General features: G+C 43.9%; 1 protein-coding gene across 12 annotated transcripts in view; it reads right to left on the reverse strand.

Moving 5' to 3' along the window:
* Cadps (calcium-dependent secretion activator 1) overlaps nt 1–16,463 on the reverse strand; it is a 146,348-nt gene that overhangs the window by 112,755 nt on the left and 17,130 nt on the right. For all 12 annotated transcript variants that reach the window (XM_089553387.1, XM_089553396.1, XM_089553395.1 and 9 more), the window contains 3 exons: nt 7,250–7,672; nt 6,389–6,469; nt 3,668–3,837 (listed from right to left, as the gene is read on the reverse strand). In XM_089553387.1, the coding sequence (XP_089409513.1) occupies nt 3,668–3,837; nt 6,389–6,469; nt 7,250–7,672 (674 nt within the window). The remainder of the gene's footprint in view (nt 1–3,667; nt 3,838–6,388; nt 6,470–7,249; nt 7,673–16,463) is intronic.

A 16,463-nucleotide genomic window follows, 5' to 3' on the forward strand; every position in this document is an offset into this window, starting at 1 on the left:
CAAACTATTGTGCTGGTACACACGAATCTGAAGCCATGACATAGTTCTGTTCCGTGCCACAATCAGAAATTCCCTCACACAGACCAAGAAACCCTATTACAAGCTCCTTTTTTTCTTGTCGCAGATTAAAAACTCCATCAATTTGAAGAAGTGAGACGACTACAGTTGTTAAAATTCCCTGTGAAAGTATGTAAAAAAAACGTTTTTCACCAAATCTGCCCTTCAAATTCCCCAAATAAGATATCTCCACACAACACTGAATGAGCTGGCTTGACTAGTGCCTCAACCTTAAACTGCAATTGCATTTTGAAGTCAACACTGCACTGATTGTGAAAGTTTCTCGTTCCTGCCAGAGCAGCAGTACAACAACACAGCTAGGGTTTGCAACTGTTACAACGGTGAAAATGTGAAAACTGTAATGCACTTCAGAAGGCCTACAGCTCAGTGTGCCTGGTGATAATACTTGAGATTTGCTCGATGCCATCCGACGCCCTTGATGAAAAGGCACAGCCAGTTGGCACCCGAGGAGCTAAAATTCAGTCTTAAATGTATTCAAAGAAATAGGGCGACAGCTTAACTTAAAACACTGCTTCTAATGGGCAGTAAACCTTGGTTAATTGCTGTATCATGATACCCTGAAATGCAACAAACGCAGCTTGCAGTGACACAACAGCTACCAAATGAAAAAACTTGCATGAGACTTACTCCCAAAACTTATATCCTCCTCCCAAAAGACTTACTCCTTTACTCCCCAAACTCCATTACTCCCTTACTCCCTTACTCCCAAAACTTATATTATCAGGCCTACCTGTACCAAATCATACGGAGGCACATAAAATAGGGAAAATATTGCAACGGATAATCCCTCGTCAGACGACATAGAGGAAGCGCCTGGGTGACGCGCACGCTTTGTCTGGTGCTCCCTGGTCGTCCTTTTACCTGACTAGCATTCGGGCAACGTAACATCTTGAGTGCCGGGTAACAATCTCCACACCACAGAGCTCCAAAGCGGTCGTCAGGGCGGGGCTACTACCATCATCACCATGACTAAGCCTGGCAAGTCACGGACCACTCCTTCCTCCTGCACTTTTCGTGGTCACGGCGTGGTCGTATTCCTCGTCTTTTATACTCCCCCAAAGTTTCATTACTGAAATCAACAGGGAAGTAATCTAAATAAACTGTTGTGCGAACTTCGGCTGCTCTGAATTGCGGGGAAGCGCTTGAACAATGGGAGTTTTTCTCCGTCATGGTTTTCTGCCCAAACACTCAGCTTGCGGAGGAGATTTCTTCACGACTGCTTTATCTGTTTTGACACTGCTTGTTTTGTTGCACTCCTAGGCCCGTAGTGCAGGTCGAGACCGTCTCTGCTTCTCAGACTTTTGAATTTCGAATTTCTTGTACGAAATTTTCCTCTCACCCTAGATATGTCAATGGACATCGCATCACAAAAATCGAAAACCCAAATTTGTGCTTTGCGAAAAAAAAAAATTCTAAGAGTGTCCTGACCTGCAGCATGACAGTAGGAATGGAATGAATACTAGAACCAGCCTTATGCCCCATTTTCTCAACTCTGCTGCCTTTTCACAGGATTCAGAGGGAAAATATGCATTAGAAAACAGTTTTCTGGAGGTATACCAGTGAAATTTTATGACAGTAGTCATAAAATAATTTCTAGTATGCTAAAACAATTTCACATGAATAGATCAAGAAATAAAATTTAAAAAATTTTTGCTGAAAGCTGCATCCCCACTTAAAGTGAAATATGATTCATCTTCGTACTGAACACTTGTCTCGTACTTCGGCCCTTCACCTTTGTGACCGACGACAAGAAAAGTCGAACTAAAGAAAGCCAATATTTAGTTGCAGTATATTCTAGTAACTTCAAAAAGCAGTATATTCTAGTATTTTTTTTTTTTCCAAGCATATTTTTCACTCACAAACACTCTGATAGTGATGTGCAAAGCAGCTAATGAGACACCATGGTGCCTCAATGCTTCAAGAATGAAGACAGAATTTCCATTATTGCAATGTGGTCCATGTTTTCTATGTTTGTACACCAAACCTAGTATTAACCTGCCAAATTTCTGCACCAAGTTTTTATGTTTTTTCAGCACTGCTGATTTTTCCGCACTGGCGCCGACGATTCTGCACAACATGACAGTACGAGCCTAAATAATGTTGGAACATTCGCCTCATAAACCTACCCTGACGTGCCACAGTAAACCCTTAGGTGTCGCTGATCTGACGTGCATCCCGAAGACGGTCTTTAACGGTCTTTACTAGGTCAGCTCATATACCGAGGGTGTCAATGTGAAATGTACCCGTAAGTCAGTGCACTAAAGCCACATGTATCACTACATGAATGAAAAAGAGAGAAAAGAAAATGGTCAGCAGTGCAGACAAGAACACAGCCGAGACCTGTACGGCTCAGTCATTCGCTATTTGTTTGCTTGTTAGGAAACCCAAAATAAAGGTGCAGTGCTACGCCTTTCCTAGCGAGTTGGGAAGCAGGGGGTTTGAGAACTGGAGGGAACTACTACAGGTCCGTGTGTTCAGGTTTCTACCTGTTAAATGTACACCAGAGGGAAGCTACAGGGAGCTCTAGAAGCCACGTAGCATCCATCAGTGCAGGCGAAGTCCAAGAAAAATGAATACAAATACGGTACAAAAAAGACAACAAATGCATCGCAACAGACTGTTAGGCTGCAGTTAAGAAGGGTAGAGCTCCTAAATGAAAAACAATAAGAAATACGCGCATGGCCATAATCAAAATCACAGGTCAGAAGAGCAAGCTAAGCCTATTCCTTTAAAAAACTGCATCTGCCAAACATGCTAAACCAACAGGTAATGAGCAGGGCTTCGCAGCATAAGAAGGTGTTATGAATCAACTAATACGACAAGGTCGGCATTAGGAAGCTCAACGCAGAAGCTTCCCACCAATAAAGCCCCTTAGAAAACAACTGTTAACTGAGACACTGGCAAGCAAGCATGCTTATGCATGTAAACAGAGAAAATGTTGTCGCACACAACTGCGCAGAGAGAACAACGGCGGCTGCCAGTCAATCAACAGCATGCACCATGCCCCGAGAGAAGAGAATCCAGGCGTTACCTTTGCCGACTGGTGCATCATCATCATCATCGCAAAGCCAAAGAAAAAGCAAAAAACAAGGACAGGTTAAAACCCTAATGAGGATTCAGGCTCAGTGAGCACTGCAAATTGCATACTCGACAGTGAGACAAGCTCACCCACAGCTGATGCACCAGCTGCAGTGCAGGCAGAAAGAAAGGCCCAGGGACTTCCTTTCAGCGCGAATAACACTTTGGGCCACCTTTGTCGACCAGCTAACTTTACAGTCCACATTTCCGTCATTTTACGTCACAAATGTCCGTCATAAATTTTCCGTCGTCAATTTTCATTTGCAACACACGTGCCTACTTCTACCCAGAAGAAAGATTTAAGCCGAGGTATGTACAAGGATTGTCTGAGGATCTCGCAGCTGCATCGAGAGAATACATGTAACCACTTACATGTAACAATCACCTCATTACATGCAGTAATCACTTCAGTTGTCACTTTTAACACATCATAAGCTGCAGAGGCAAAAATGCACGTGACATACTGACGACAAAGCCGGAAGGAAGGAAGAGTCAGGGCAGAGGCACCCACCTGTGGTTGTAGCGCTTGAGCTTCTGGAGGCCGTACTTGCTCTCGGCACTGCCCTTGGAGACGGGCAGGCTCTCCAGGTTGAGCATGAGCTGGTTGATGGACGACCGCAGCTCCTCAATGTGCAGGCTCTCCATCTCCTTCAGCACAAACTTGGGCATCAGCTTGCGGTTCTGCGCATCCACCCAGGCTGCTGCTCACTGCTACAGGCGCACACCGACTGCAGCGGCTAGCGCAGTGACAATGACACCCCCAAAATGATACCCCCAAAAATGACTGCAGCCCTGAAGACGAGGACACGCCAACATGTGGGATGCATGGACATTTGCATGCATGCCTTGTAAGTGTTATCCTGTTTATTGTGATGGTTTAGCGCACTACCACTGGAAACTTGCACATGGTTAAGGGGACACAGACAACGACCACATAACAAGCGTGCACTGACAATCGAAAAAGTTGCCAGTGTGTGCACGTCGTGTGGTCTTTGTCTGCAGGTAACTTTAAGTGAAGAAAAGTGCTCTTCCACAAAGTGCAGATATGAAAAATAATAGAGGTACTGTAAACAAATTGTTTGCACCCATCATCAGCACAAATTACCATATCTGTAAGGCCTAGGAGGCATCAAACTTTATTTTGAAGACTAGAACCTAGTTTACACTTCTTCGAATAAAATAACTGTGTTAACGAAGAAAGTCTAATAGGCCAGTCTGACTTAATTAATTAAGGTCTAATAGGCCTATCTGGCGTAATTAACGCTTAAGATCCCTGAAAGATGTAAAATTTGGGTATCGATGTAGCCACGGGAGCGGTCTGACATCACATCTACTGGATGTCATCGCGGCATAGTGTCCTCAGCTTTCGCCTCTCAACACTTTAGCTGCCAAAGTGTCCACGCAATTTTTCTTGACCTCTGTGGTCTAAGATATGCAGTTTCCAGATTCTAACAGAATAAAATTAATAAGTATCACAGCGGTCGCCGCAAAGCGACCAGAACAGTGCTCGCATGCTGCAGCTTTACCCATTCCTCACCTTTGCAAGCCGAGCCGATTTTGTGCGCGCTGCGCCGAATCGAAAACGAGAGTACTGCTGACAGATGCTGCCATTGGGAAATGTCACAATGTTTCAACGCAAGTTGAGATGAAAACTAAATTTCGTAATTTTTTAATACTTAGAACGTTTGATCGAATACAGTAGATCACCTCTAAAGCAAAGTAACTCGGACCAGCAAAAATATTTACTATATCAGGGTCTTTACTATATCAGTTGCTGGTGATAGCATGGCTGTAACTATGCTCTCTGGATGCTTACTAAAAATAAACATTCAAAAATACCTTACCTCCCGCTGTTGTTGTCCCTTTATGCAATAATTGTTTCAGTTATCACATGTTATCGCTGAAAACAGCTAATGCAAGAAACGGGATGAGAGATGGACACACCATGAGCCTATTTCTCGTCCCGTTGCTTGTGCTAGCTCTTTTCACAGATAACCAACAGGCCCCAATCCATGCCTAAACGAGCACGTTATTACATTTACGACATAATTTATGGTTTGGTTTATGGGGGTTTTACATCCCAAGTGACTCGGGCTATGAGGGATGCCGTAGTGAAGGGCTCCAGAAATTTCAACCACCTGGGGTTCTTTAACGTGCACTGACATCGCACAGTACATGACCCTCTAGCATGTCGCCTACATTGAAATGCAACCGCCATGGCCAGGATCGAACCCGCATCTTTCGGGTCAGTAGCCGAGCGACATAACCACTAAGCCACCATGGCGCTACAACATCATTTATGTACCGTTTATGTACCCCTGGAAGTACCGTATTTAGACGAATAAAATGTGGCTACAAAAACAAAGCGAGTTTGACTCCATGTGAAAACCAAAGCTTTCCATGATCATGGCGTCATCTTCTATGGCTGAAGCGTCATTTTAGAGGTAGCAGTTAAGAAACGCGCGCGACAGTCAAGCGCAACAGTCACCCGTGACAGTCACGCACGACAGTCACGCACGACAGTCATGCACAGCAGAACCGCCTGCGCAGTGCCACCGCGCCTCCACTTCTTGCTGCTGCTTCACTATGCTTCGTGCTGCTGTGCTACGAACGCACATCCTTTTCTTCCCTTTTCTAGTCCTCACTGCACTTATACTGGCTTTCCTTTCTCAGCAGCCAGCGCCGCCTTTTTTCTACGTTCAAAGCCAGCTTTATTATTTCCGTGCACATACGCACTTTGCTTCACGACCTCAAGATCTTCGAAAAGTTGGCTTCTCCTCGCGGCTTTCTAGCTTGGTGGCGAAGCCACCTCGAAGAGCACTGTTTCCGTATTCGGTATCTATATACCTCGCGATTCTGGACTTCGCGCGTGCCGCGATGTCATAATTCCGCAGGAAGTATACTGCCACAGCCAGACGCTCTTTACTGTAGCCGTTTCTTCAAAAAACATCTTTACTATGAACAAAAAAAAATGTACAGTCGTCTATAGAAGACGAAATGGAACCGCAGCTTCACTTCACTATAGCCGAGTTTATTATAGCGAGGTTCTACTGTAATTAAAATAGTGAAACTGTGGTGCAAACCAAATGGCAATTAGTATTTGTAAACTATGGGGAATTTCGAATATTTGCAAAAACCAACTATTATCACTTTTCCACAGCCAAACAAGTTTCCACAAAATTACTGACTCCACAGGCAAAGAATGAAAGCCATGAGAGGGGAAAAATCAAACCTTTTCCATCTCGTTCACTTTCTGCACTCGGCCGTCCAGCTCCCGCCGAATGGCGGCTGCTTGTTCATCTGCCGAGTCCAACTGCATTGCCAAGTCCAACCACGAACAAAACATCAGATGTGCAGCACACTGGATGTCAAAACTGTAGCCGGTTTCTAAAAGGTGCTTGTCCAATGACCTCGTCATTGAGAAGCTCTCACACATTTTGCTCTCCAGAGAAAGCAAAAGAAAGCTGTACTGTGTCCCTTCCTTCTAATTCATGAAAGCACCCAGCCCAAAGCCCTCATTTGGGACCATGTACTTTTGGTCTGATGCTACATGAAAAAAACAGTTAACCGCAGCTGAATCAAAGAAATGACAACACGACATTATACGCATGCTTATGCAAAACAGTATGACCACTTCCTGTATGACCTACAGCCTGTGACAGCATGCTGACTCCACACACAATGATGCCACTCAATGCTGAGGTTCTAAGCTGGAGGGTAAAGGGGTCATGCTGGACTTTCAACACTCACTCTCGTGCCCTTTCGTGCTGCCTAGAAATTGATGTTGGATTCTGCACATGCATTACTGAGTTTGTGGGCAAGCACACCAGATATGGCGACAGCAAAGAAGGCCCTGAATTCCAGCAACATGCAGCGGGACGCCAGTTTGTACGGCATGATCTGGAAAATAAAACTGTGCCAAAAGACGAGAAAGAGTGGAGACGACAGGAAAGTCCTTTCGAGTTCTACTTTTGTCTGCTGTCTGCTGGCCCAGTTTAAGGTTTCAAAGCAAGGCTCCGGGTCACTTAGGATTCGATGTCCCACCCTTTAGGCAACCCTGACCGGTGCGGCCCAGAGGAGAGGGATGCCCCACCTGGAGGGCGTTGTAGAGCAGCTGGTGTTCGAACTTCTTGATGTTGAGCACCCCTTGGAACATCTCGTAGAGCTGCTCCTTGGAGAGCAGCAGCTCCGAGGCCAGGCCGTGAGGCAGCAGGGCGCCCCCCCGCCCCCCCTGCGTCCGGCTGCGGGTGTCCTCGTCCCCGCGGAAGATGGCGTCAAACTTGGTCATCCAGGAACCGAGGACGGTCTCCTTGGAGAGGCCGTCCATCTCGGGCAGGCTGCGCACGCGCTTGTCGACGTTGGCGCGGAAGACCTCGCGGAAGTCGTGCGCCGAGCAGGCTCCGCTGGCCACCATGCGCTGCACCCGCTCGCTCCTGAGGAACACCTCCACGTAGTTGTGCACCGCGTTCTGGAAGGCCTCGTCCGCCGCTATCTGCGTCTCCCCCTTCAGGAACGCCTGCAGCACCAACACCAGGTGGATGCCCCACAGTCACCGTTAATCACCCCGATGCCACACTAGTCCTGGTGGTATGGCTATAGACCTTTCCATCGGGTGAGGGAGATGTTGAAACACCTCCTCTCTGGACTGTTGCAAACCGGTTCTGCTGCCACTTCCACTGCACTAGTGGCAAGTTCACAAAACAGTCCAGCAAGCCATATGGCCACCCCCAAGGAGCCCTACTGGAAAGGTCCATAGCAATCGAAAGGGACGTCCAAAGACAAGATGAGAGTCCCTGATGCACCAAAGACCAAGCTCAGTTTTCTGCACCTTCTCAAAAGTGGCAAAAACTGCAGCCTTTCCCCAAAGCATTGCAATTTCATCCTTTGGCTGTGCTTGCTGCTCCACTCGGCCCCTAAGAAAATCTAAGCATTGGCCGCAACAGGATGGTCAGAAATAAGACTGGGAACACTGTATGCAGAAAAGCCCTATCCTTGCCACCCCTAGCCACATTGAAAAGGGAAAGAGCAATACCTGCCCACCACCCTACCTCTTGAACCATCTCCAGACCAGATGGGCTGCATGACCACGGATAAAAAAAAATCTTGAATTCAATTACCAGGCCTGTTAAGGCCAAGGCCTACGATAGCATACCACACACAGGTGTCATTTATATCTTAAAAGGTCAGTCATACAGCTGTTGCTGCAAAACAGAGAAATGGAGGGGGGGAGGCTCAGAAATGCCACTAGAATGGTTAGCTAGCCTGTTGATCATTTGTTTCAACCGCGGTCAAACAATTCCAGATTAGCGACATCCCTCAGTTTACGACGACCACTATCCCTACTATGCCGATATCGAAACCCCCAGCCGCACCTTCTAGACAGAATTATTGTGCTAAAAATAAGCGGGATCTTGAGGATGTATTTCTTCCTCAGACATTTCCAGAGTGGTGTCTAAAGTGAAGGAAAAAGAAATCCACACAACTAATTTAAGATAGCTAGAAACTAATGCAATTTTGATAAAAGAATAAGGAATTGTGCACATAAAAGAAAGCCATCATCCATGTCTTATTTTCAGATCGAAAAGCAAGGTTGTTTCCAGAGAAAAAATGATGCAAAAAATAGCTCACTACAAGATTTAGACACTTGAGCGTTGCTATTCTGAACTTTGTTCACCAAGTTTTTGCTGTGAACTTTGCACAAATGTAGCTATTGCACATGAACCAATCTCGTGCCTTCCATCTGAAGCCACAAAATTTTGTTATTCATTTGCTGGTGCGTGCTCAATGCATAACCAGAAAGCCACTACACTCTTCATTTTTGCAGTGATAGTAATTAAAAGACAAGTCAACTACCAACTAGGTCATTAACCCTTTCAGAACATGCTCACCATTTCTGCTAAAAAAAAAAAAATTCTTCACATAAACAGTGAATGTGGGTGTCAAGGAAGCCAATCAGTTTGGAATGCTAAACACAAAGTGCTAACAATATTCTACAGGTGCAAAATTTTAATGTGACAGTATTAGAAGCTGCATTGGGAAAAAACGTAATGGGTCACATAATCTTCAGGAGTGAAGTGACAACTACATGTTTCGACGTATCTTCAAGGCATCAGTGTTGTCACCCCTAGACACCTTTGGGGAAACATCTAACCACCAGCTCGACGACTTGAAGAGATGTGTGGTTGTATGCAGACAGACATGTAGGGGTCTGCAGACACAACCAAGCATAGAAGTACTCAACTGATTATCAATGACAGCAACTTATATGGCCGCACGCCGTGACAAGAAGGCAGCTGAAAGTATCATTCAATCTGAAGAAGAAAAACAGGTGAATGCCACCTTAACAGATATACGACCTGGCTGAGAATCACAGGGTACGGCTGGGAGCGCCTGTTGTTCACCCTCGAATATTCTGTGACGGTGCGGCGAGGCATTTCATGTTTGCTTTCTGCCAACACCTGCTCTCCGCAACAAGATGGCCCGTAAATATCTTGAAACACAGAGAACATGCAATGCAATAAAACACAAAAAACATGCAATGTTTTTGAATTAATTTGTGTCCAAGTTCATCAGCCAATTGGCAAACCATGATAAGACATTATCAAGGTCAGATTGCAGAACACCACCGTCATCAAGATTAGCTATAGCTGCACAGTAATTGGGAAATAATTTAATTGAGGGAGTTCATTTTGTCAGGAAGCTCGATAATAATAACAAGAACGAATGCTCCCAGAGCCACTTTTCTGGTACATCGGAGGTTACACGAGGAACCAAAGAGTGAAAATGGCAGCCAACGATAAAAAAACATTAAATCACTGAAAGAATATTATATTAAATACAAGCTATTCACTTAAAAATTACTTTATGTAAAACAGAGTGAAATTATTTTGCACCCTCTAAAAAGATAAGTACTTATTAAAACTGCATGAAGTAAGTAATTGGTGAAGTTTAAGGTATGTTTCATATAGAGAGGCTGTCAAAATCCTCGCTAGAACAGAGTGAAAAATGCACTAGTATATGTACAACTGTTGAGAAATGGAACAGGCGACAAGTACAAAGTAGGTTAAACAGGCTGGTGTTTGCGAGGAGCACTGATTAACGACACCAGTAGTTAAATAAACAGGGTGTCTCACTGGATTTATGCATGGGAACCAGCATTCATGCCTGTCAACTCTGTGACAAAGCACTGCTTTGTGATAAACCCTTTCGATGAATAAAAGATAAGCGACTAATTGAAGAGTTGAAAAAAAAAATCTGAATTAATGCCATCTATGCCAGAATATGAAGAAATTTCTCAATCCCGAATCGGTTTCCCAACGCTGTGAGAGCCAAGTGAAATGGAAGGTGTCAAAAAATAACCACAGTCATGTATATTAAGGCAAGTAGCAGATGTAACACCCAATCAACATCTCACAGCAGGTGTGATGACCTACAAGCCTTGTCTTTTCGTCGCAAAGTTCAAAGCTATTAGACTTCTTTCATGTGCAAGTAACTGCAATCACTTCTGTGCAAGAAACAGCAGTACATTGTTCCAATAAAACTGACATATGCAAATTCATGTCCTGTTGCAGTTTAAGTATGTGACCCTCTCTCTAAAGAAACAAAATTAAACTTCAAAAGAGCTCCAAACAATGGTTACACATGTGTGGCTTCACAGTGGCACATTGTCAGTTCACAGCCAACTCCTGCCGACGCCTGACAGCCCAGAACAATGAAAAGAAAAAGATGCGGTTCTCAATATGAAAAAATATGCGCATCATAAAGGATCCGTTCAAGATTCTGAAAACAATCAGGGGCCATCGCTACAAGCTACAAGTGCATTAACTGTAAAAAGCAGCACAGGAGGGTAAGGACACCGACAACGCAACAAAGGCGTTCGCCACCAACTGTTCTCTTCTTCAGACAGCAAACAATAGATATAATCTATTATTCACCTTCCCTCTCCAGCATTTCCAGCACTTGAAGCTGTCTTTACAACTGCTCTAAAGCAATAAAAGTTAGCAGAGATACACATAGTGCTTGTACATATCACCTCTAAAATTTCACTCTAATAGAGAAGCAGTTAAAATTCGCACCTTGTAGCCCTGAATCGTTTTCTAAGCATTTCATAAACTGGACGATGATGTCAATGGTGCTGAAGCCAGCTTCCACTGCAAACCCAGCCTTTTTCTTTGATGAACACAAAGCCTTGTCACATTGTTTGCCATCTCCTGGGATGCCCATGCATATTATATAACAATGAAATTTGTTACGGGTGGTCTCTACTATCAATCAGATGCCACACTTTTCTTTTCCACGGTTTCTCACTGTAAAATGATAAAAACCGTTTAATGCATTCCCCTTGTTTTCAATACTCTGAAGCTGTAATAAAAATGGTTAGGTCTTAAAGAGAAACAGCTTTTATGTCACTAGTTCCTTTATTCATCTGCCAAATTTTCACATTTCTTTGAAGATCCCCCTGACCATCTTTTCGATCTTCTGCACTGACTCTGTATCCTCAACTTAACTTGAATAATAACCGGAGAAACCGAACATGACTGTTGAAGGGACAGTGAGGATAGTTAAAGCACGCCTATGTCTACAGATTACCATGTTCCAATTACAGAGAGGCTTTAACTGGAAACGGGCCTTTTATAAGCTTGAAAAGGCCAAAATTAAACACAAGCATCGTTGAGGCAGGCCATTTTTTCATCATCATCATCATTTATTTTACCCTTAAAGGCCTCTGTTGAGGCATTATATAAGGGGGGGAGACAAAGCAAATGAGAATAATACGTCAATACAACAAAACATAATGCAATACAATAAAATGAAAAACGATACATCACAATACAACGTTGGTCAATAATGAACGGCGAACTGCAGAGGCATCAAGCACGCTTCTGCATGTGGATCCCCAAGGTTAGAACCACCACCATCCGATTCCTTCCAGTTTATCACGGAGTCCACAATTCTCTCAATGCCATTGTCAATGTTCCATGTTTTAAACAAGTTGCTTTAATCAATAGTAGTAGTCTTTAGTAGCATTAACCAAGTTCCATTTTTAACTGCAAATTTCTCAGCAATAGATGCATTTCTTGCTGCCAACCAAATGTCAACAGGGCTTCTAGCGGGCCCTAAACTCTAGTAGAGCCCTTCTAACTCCATGAAACAAGAAAATCGCTGTCAGTTTTGAATCACAAAGTGAGCACAAACATAATAGTACAAAAAAAATGGCAATCTGAGTTGGAAAGCACATTTTACCGTTAACTCCCGGTGTTTGGGCTTTTGGCCCACTTTAATTACCAGACTGATTTTAATGTTTTTCGTTTGAAGGCCCTCTACACCTGGCAGCTTTCTGGTTTTAAAGTTTTTACCCTTTTTCAGGCCCCTATAATTCCACCTTCTATTAGGTTTTAATGTTTTTTTCTGCTTAAGGCCCCCTACACTTTGCAACCTTCCATTTTTATAAATTTAGCCTCTTTTGGGCACCTGTTACTTCACCTTCCACTAGTGCTTATCTGTTTTGCGCGACGGGCCACTACCTTTGAAAGCCACTTCTTTCACAAATAGATGTTTTACTCACACATGGGACTATTCTCTGAATTCCGGTGACCGAGCAACCCTGTAATCAATATACCGCCCCATTTTCCCTTCGTTGTGTATGTTCTCTGTGCTTCAAAATAAAAATTCATCTGATTGTCAGTGCCTGGGTATGTCTTTCAATGTTCCATCAATGTGATGATAACATCTGCAAATGAGAAAACTACACTTGAGTACACAAAGCAATTCACGACTCCTACTAGAATGGTCAAGTAGAGTAAACACAATGTCTGGTTGCGAGATTCCATTTTTCAAAATATGAGCAAGCACAGTGTGTTACAGAGTTGCCTCATTAGGCCTACCTCATAGAGTTAGGCACACATTAAAAGAAGTCTGTATTAATGTTTATATCAGTTAGGTAGTGCATGAAAATTACGTATTGATTGTCAGCTGCACTTGCAATGTGCTGGCTGGTCCCATAAAATCATTCAGTTTAATGCCGTACTTGCCACAGGCTTACGTTCCCAAGCCTTCTTTCCTTCCTTGTTAAAGCAGCTTGAAGCAGACATATCTGACGGCATTGACTCGGCTACAGCCTTTAAAATAAGGCTGATATTGGTACTTGCACGATCTGCATTGTCAAGACATGTGATGTCTTTCATTTTTGTCTTTATTTACAGTACACCACCCTATAACACCATGAAAATGACTCAATGTATTGAGAAATGAAATATATGAATGCCGCACATATTACTGTTACTGACACAATGATGACCAAAAATCAATATTTCGTAACAGATGGACTTGTTTTCGTTCTAAAGTACTACATGAATACAAGCCATGCTTAGCCTTTAACGACAGTACAACTCTTAGCTGTCAGATCAAGGGACCCCCATGAAAACTACTGAAAACTGACATGGCCAGTAGACCGTATTACGGGACCTTTCCAGGTCAGCTGCGAGTAGCCGTCTAGCAACACCACCATATTAATGAAGCTCAATGGGTGGGTTTTGTCGCTCAGTTTTTCTTAAGCCTAATCATCTCATCTGTTGTTAGCAAAGTTCATCAGCCGGACACATTCCTGCAGCTAATGCTTTCTGCCGTCACGACAACAGCCTAAAAGGCGTTCTTAAAGATAACAAAACCCTAAAAGAAAGTCCCAGTCCCAGAGATCCCCCCCCCCCCCCCCCCCCCAATTGCGGGGCCAGGGCCCTCAACCATGCGCTTTTAACATTGTAACAGCTGCACAGGTGTTGCCTGCCTGCTGGAATTCCAAGTGCCTTTGTCTGCCCCTTCTCAGCTGACTGGCCAACAGCCTTGCACAGCTGTTGGCAAAGCACGCTTGCAGACCAGCTGCGACAGCTTGTTCACATTTTGTGAAAGAGCAGCCCCCTAACAGACAACGCCTGCACTCAACCCTCACCTTCAGACAGATGCGGCTCGTGTTTTCCCCTGCTGGCAACTCTGTGCCTACAACACTGCGCCCACAGTGACAGCTAAGGAGACACTGCTCGGAATCCTCCTCAGAGTTTGTAGCCAAACACTGTACTGGACACCTCATAGACAAAGGCGTACCGGCTTGTCAAGTTCTGGAAAGATGGGCTGTCACTTTAGGACAGCCCATAGCAACGTGTGACATCACATTTATTGATTTGGGGACCGCCACATTACAGCAGAAGGTCTGACAATGTTGCACTAAAAAAGAAGAACAACTACGGTCTTTTTGTAAGTAATATACTGGCTTGTCAGTTGTATGAAACTCGTGAACAAAGTACGATTACACCAAAAGGCTGTGCCTGTGAATCTACACAAAGGACAGTGTCAGTATATTGTCCCTCAAAAGATCCAATGTAATGAGGAAAGCCAAGCTATCCTCTTTGAGGAGTTATGAGGCACTGAATGGGATATCACAGGGCTCAGTGAGATTAAGAGGAACAGTAAGGCATGCACACTGTCGAAGGAACAAGCCTGTCTTCTGCTACTGGAGCCTTCTGCACAGACAAGCACATGGTGCAAGGTTCTTTATCAGTAAAACCCCAGTGAGCGGCACTAAAAAATTACTTAGTGCCCCCTAAAAAGGTAGTAGTTACTGTAATTAGGCTCAATAATAATAAAATTTAATACAGTGAAAGCTTATGCACCTACACCTAGTCACAACGACAACATGGTCGAAAGTTCTCCAAAGAAGTAGAAATTGCAAGTAATAAAGTAAAATCATGGTGCACGGTACTGTCATAAAATGGCCACGTTACCGATATAACCTTGGGGAGGATGTTTTATACAGCCACACATTAGCAAGCCTTCCCAGGAGGCAAAGAATCCCAACAAGAAATGACAAAACATTCCAGGGCTCAACTCTACAAATATGAGCGAAATGTTGAAACTAACAAGCACGTGTACAGCGATATAAGGATACAGACAGGACTGAACAAGCACTAAAGCATGGAAGGTGCATGGAAGAGAAAACTGGGCATGTGCAGAAACCACGTGCACATAATAAGAGAGAAAGAGGGACAATGGCATAGAAGTTGTCCATAGATTTGTACTGTAGCTGAAACAGTCGTGTCAGTAATGACACAGATAAAATCCCATAGAAGGAATGAAAATTTTGCTGATAACAAAAGAGGATGAAATAAAAGCTTCGAAACCAATGCAAAGGAAAAAATAGGGAGGTGAGGATGAGGTAAGTGCAAATCTGTTGAACAGTGACAAAGACGTTTTGCTTGAGAAGCTTGCCACCTTGTATATCTCAATGCAGTGCTCAACGCCTTGCATCTCAGAATACCAGAAGCATGGTAGACGGCTAAGATATTGCCAATCAACATGAAAGGCAGTAAGGCAGAAATTTGGGCGAGTTGGTACGTATTCATGATATTGTTCACAGCGCAACAAGAACGGGAAGAAACGAAAGACGAAAGAGTAACACAAACAAGCGCTGTTTGTGTTACTCTTTCGTCTTTCATTTCTTCCCGTTCTTGTTGCGCTGTGAACAATATCATGAATGAAAGGCAGTGTCAAAGACTTGAAGAATTGCAGACCCGTTAGCTTACTGTCTACTTCTTACTGAGATATTTACGAAAGTAATCACTGACACAATCAGAGCAACATTTAGACTTAGACAAGGGAGCAGGCTCAGAAAGGGTATGCAACAATTAACCCTGTTCATGCCATCCATCAAAGGAGTCATAAAGAAATGTACAGATAATAAGAAATCTCAATATGTAGACATCATAAACTATGAAAAAGCATTTTATTCAGTTCAGGCACTGATACACCATAGAGGCATTCATAAGCAGGTGTCAGAAAAAGCGCATGTCAATATGCTACGAAATCATCATCATCATCAGTCTAACTACGCCTACTGCCGGACAAAGGCCTCTTGCATGTCTACCCTGTCCTTTGCCAGCTGCGGCCACCGTATCCCCGCAACCTTCTTAATCTCAATGGCCCACCTGATTCTCTGAAATCCCCTGCTATGTTTGCCTTCTCTTGGAATCCACTCCTTGGTCCCTTGAGGACCAGCAGTCATCTTGCCTTCGCATTACATGCCCTGCCCAAACCCAATCCTTCTTCTTGATTTAACCTGGGACATCATTAACTGCCATTTGTTTTCTAATACATGCTGCTCTCTTCCAGTTTCTTAAAGGTGCAGTGAAGAGGAATCTGAACTTGTCTTTTTGCCGTGGGAACTCGATCTACACGTTCCGAGCTTTCTTAGAAACTGCGATTTACTGCCCTGTGTGGCCGATTTCCCCAATTAAATCGAATTAACGTCCGGCTCCCGC

This window comes from Amblyomma mixtum, chromosome 7 (genome assembly GCF_055824585.1).
Source record: "Amblyomma mixtum isolate Tamu chromosome 7, ASM5582458v1, whole genome shotgun sequence".
Taxonomy (NCBI): domain Eukaryota; kingdom Metazoa; phylum Arthropoda; class Arachnida; order Ixodida; family Ixodidae; genus Amblyomma; species Amblyomma mixtum.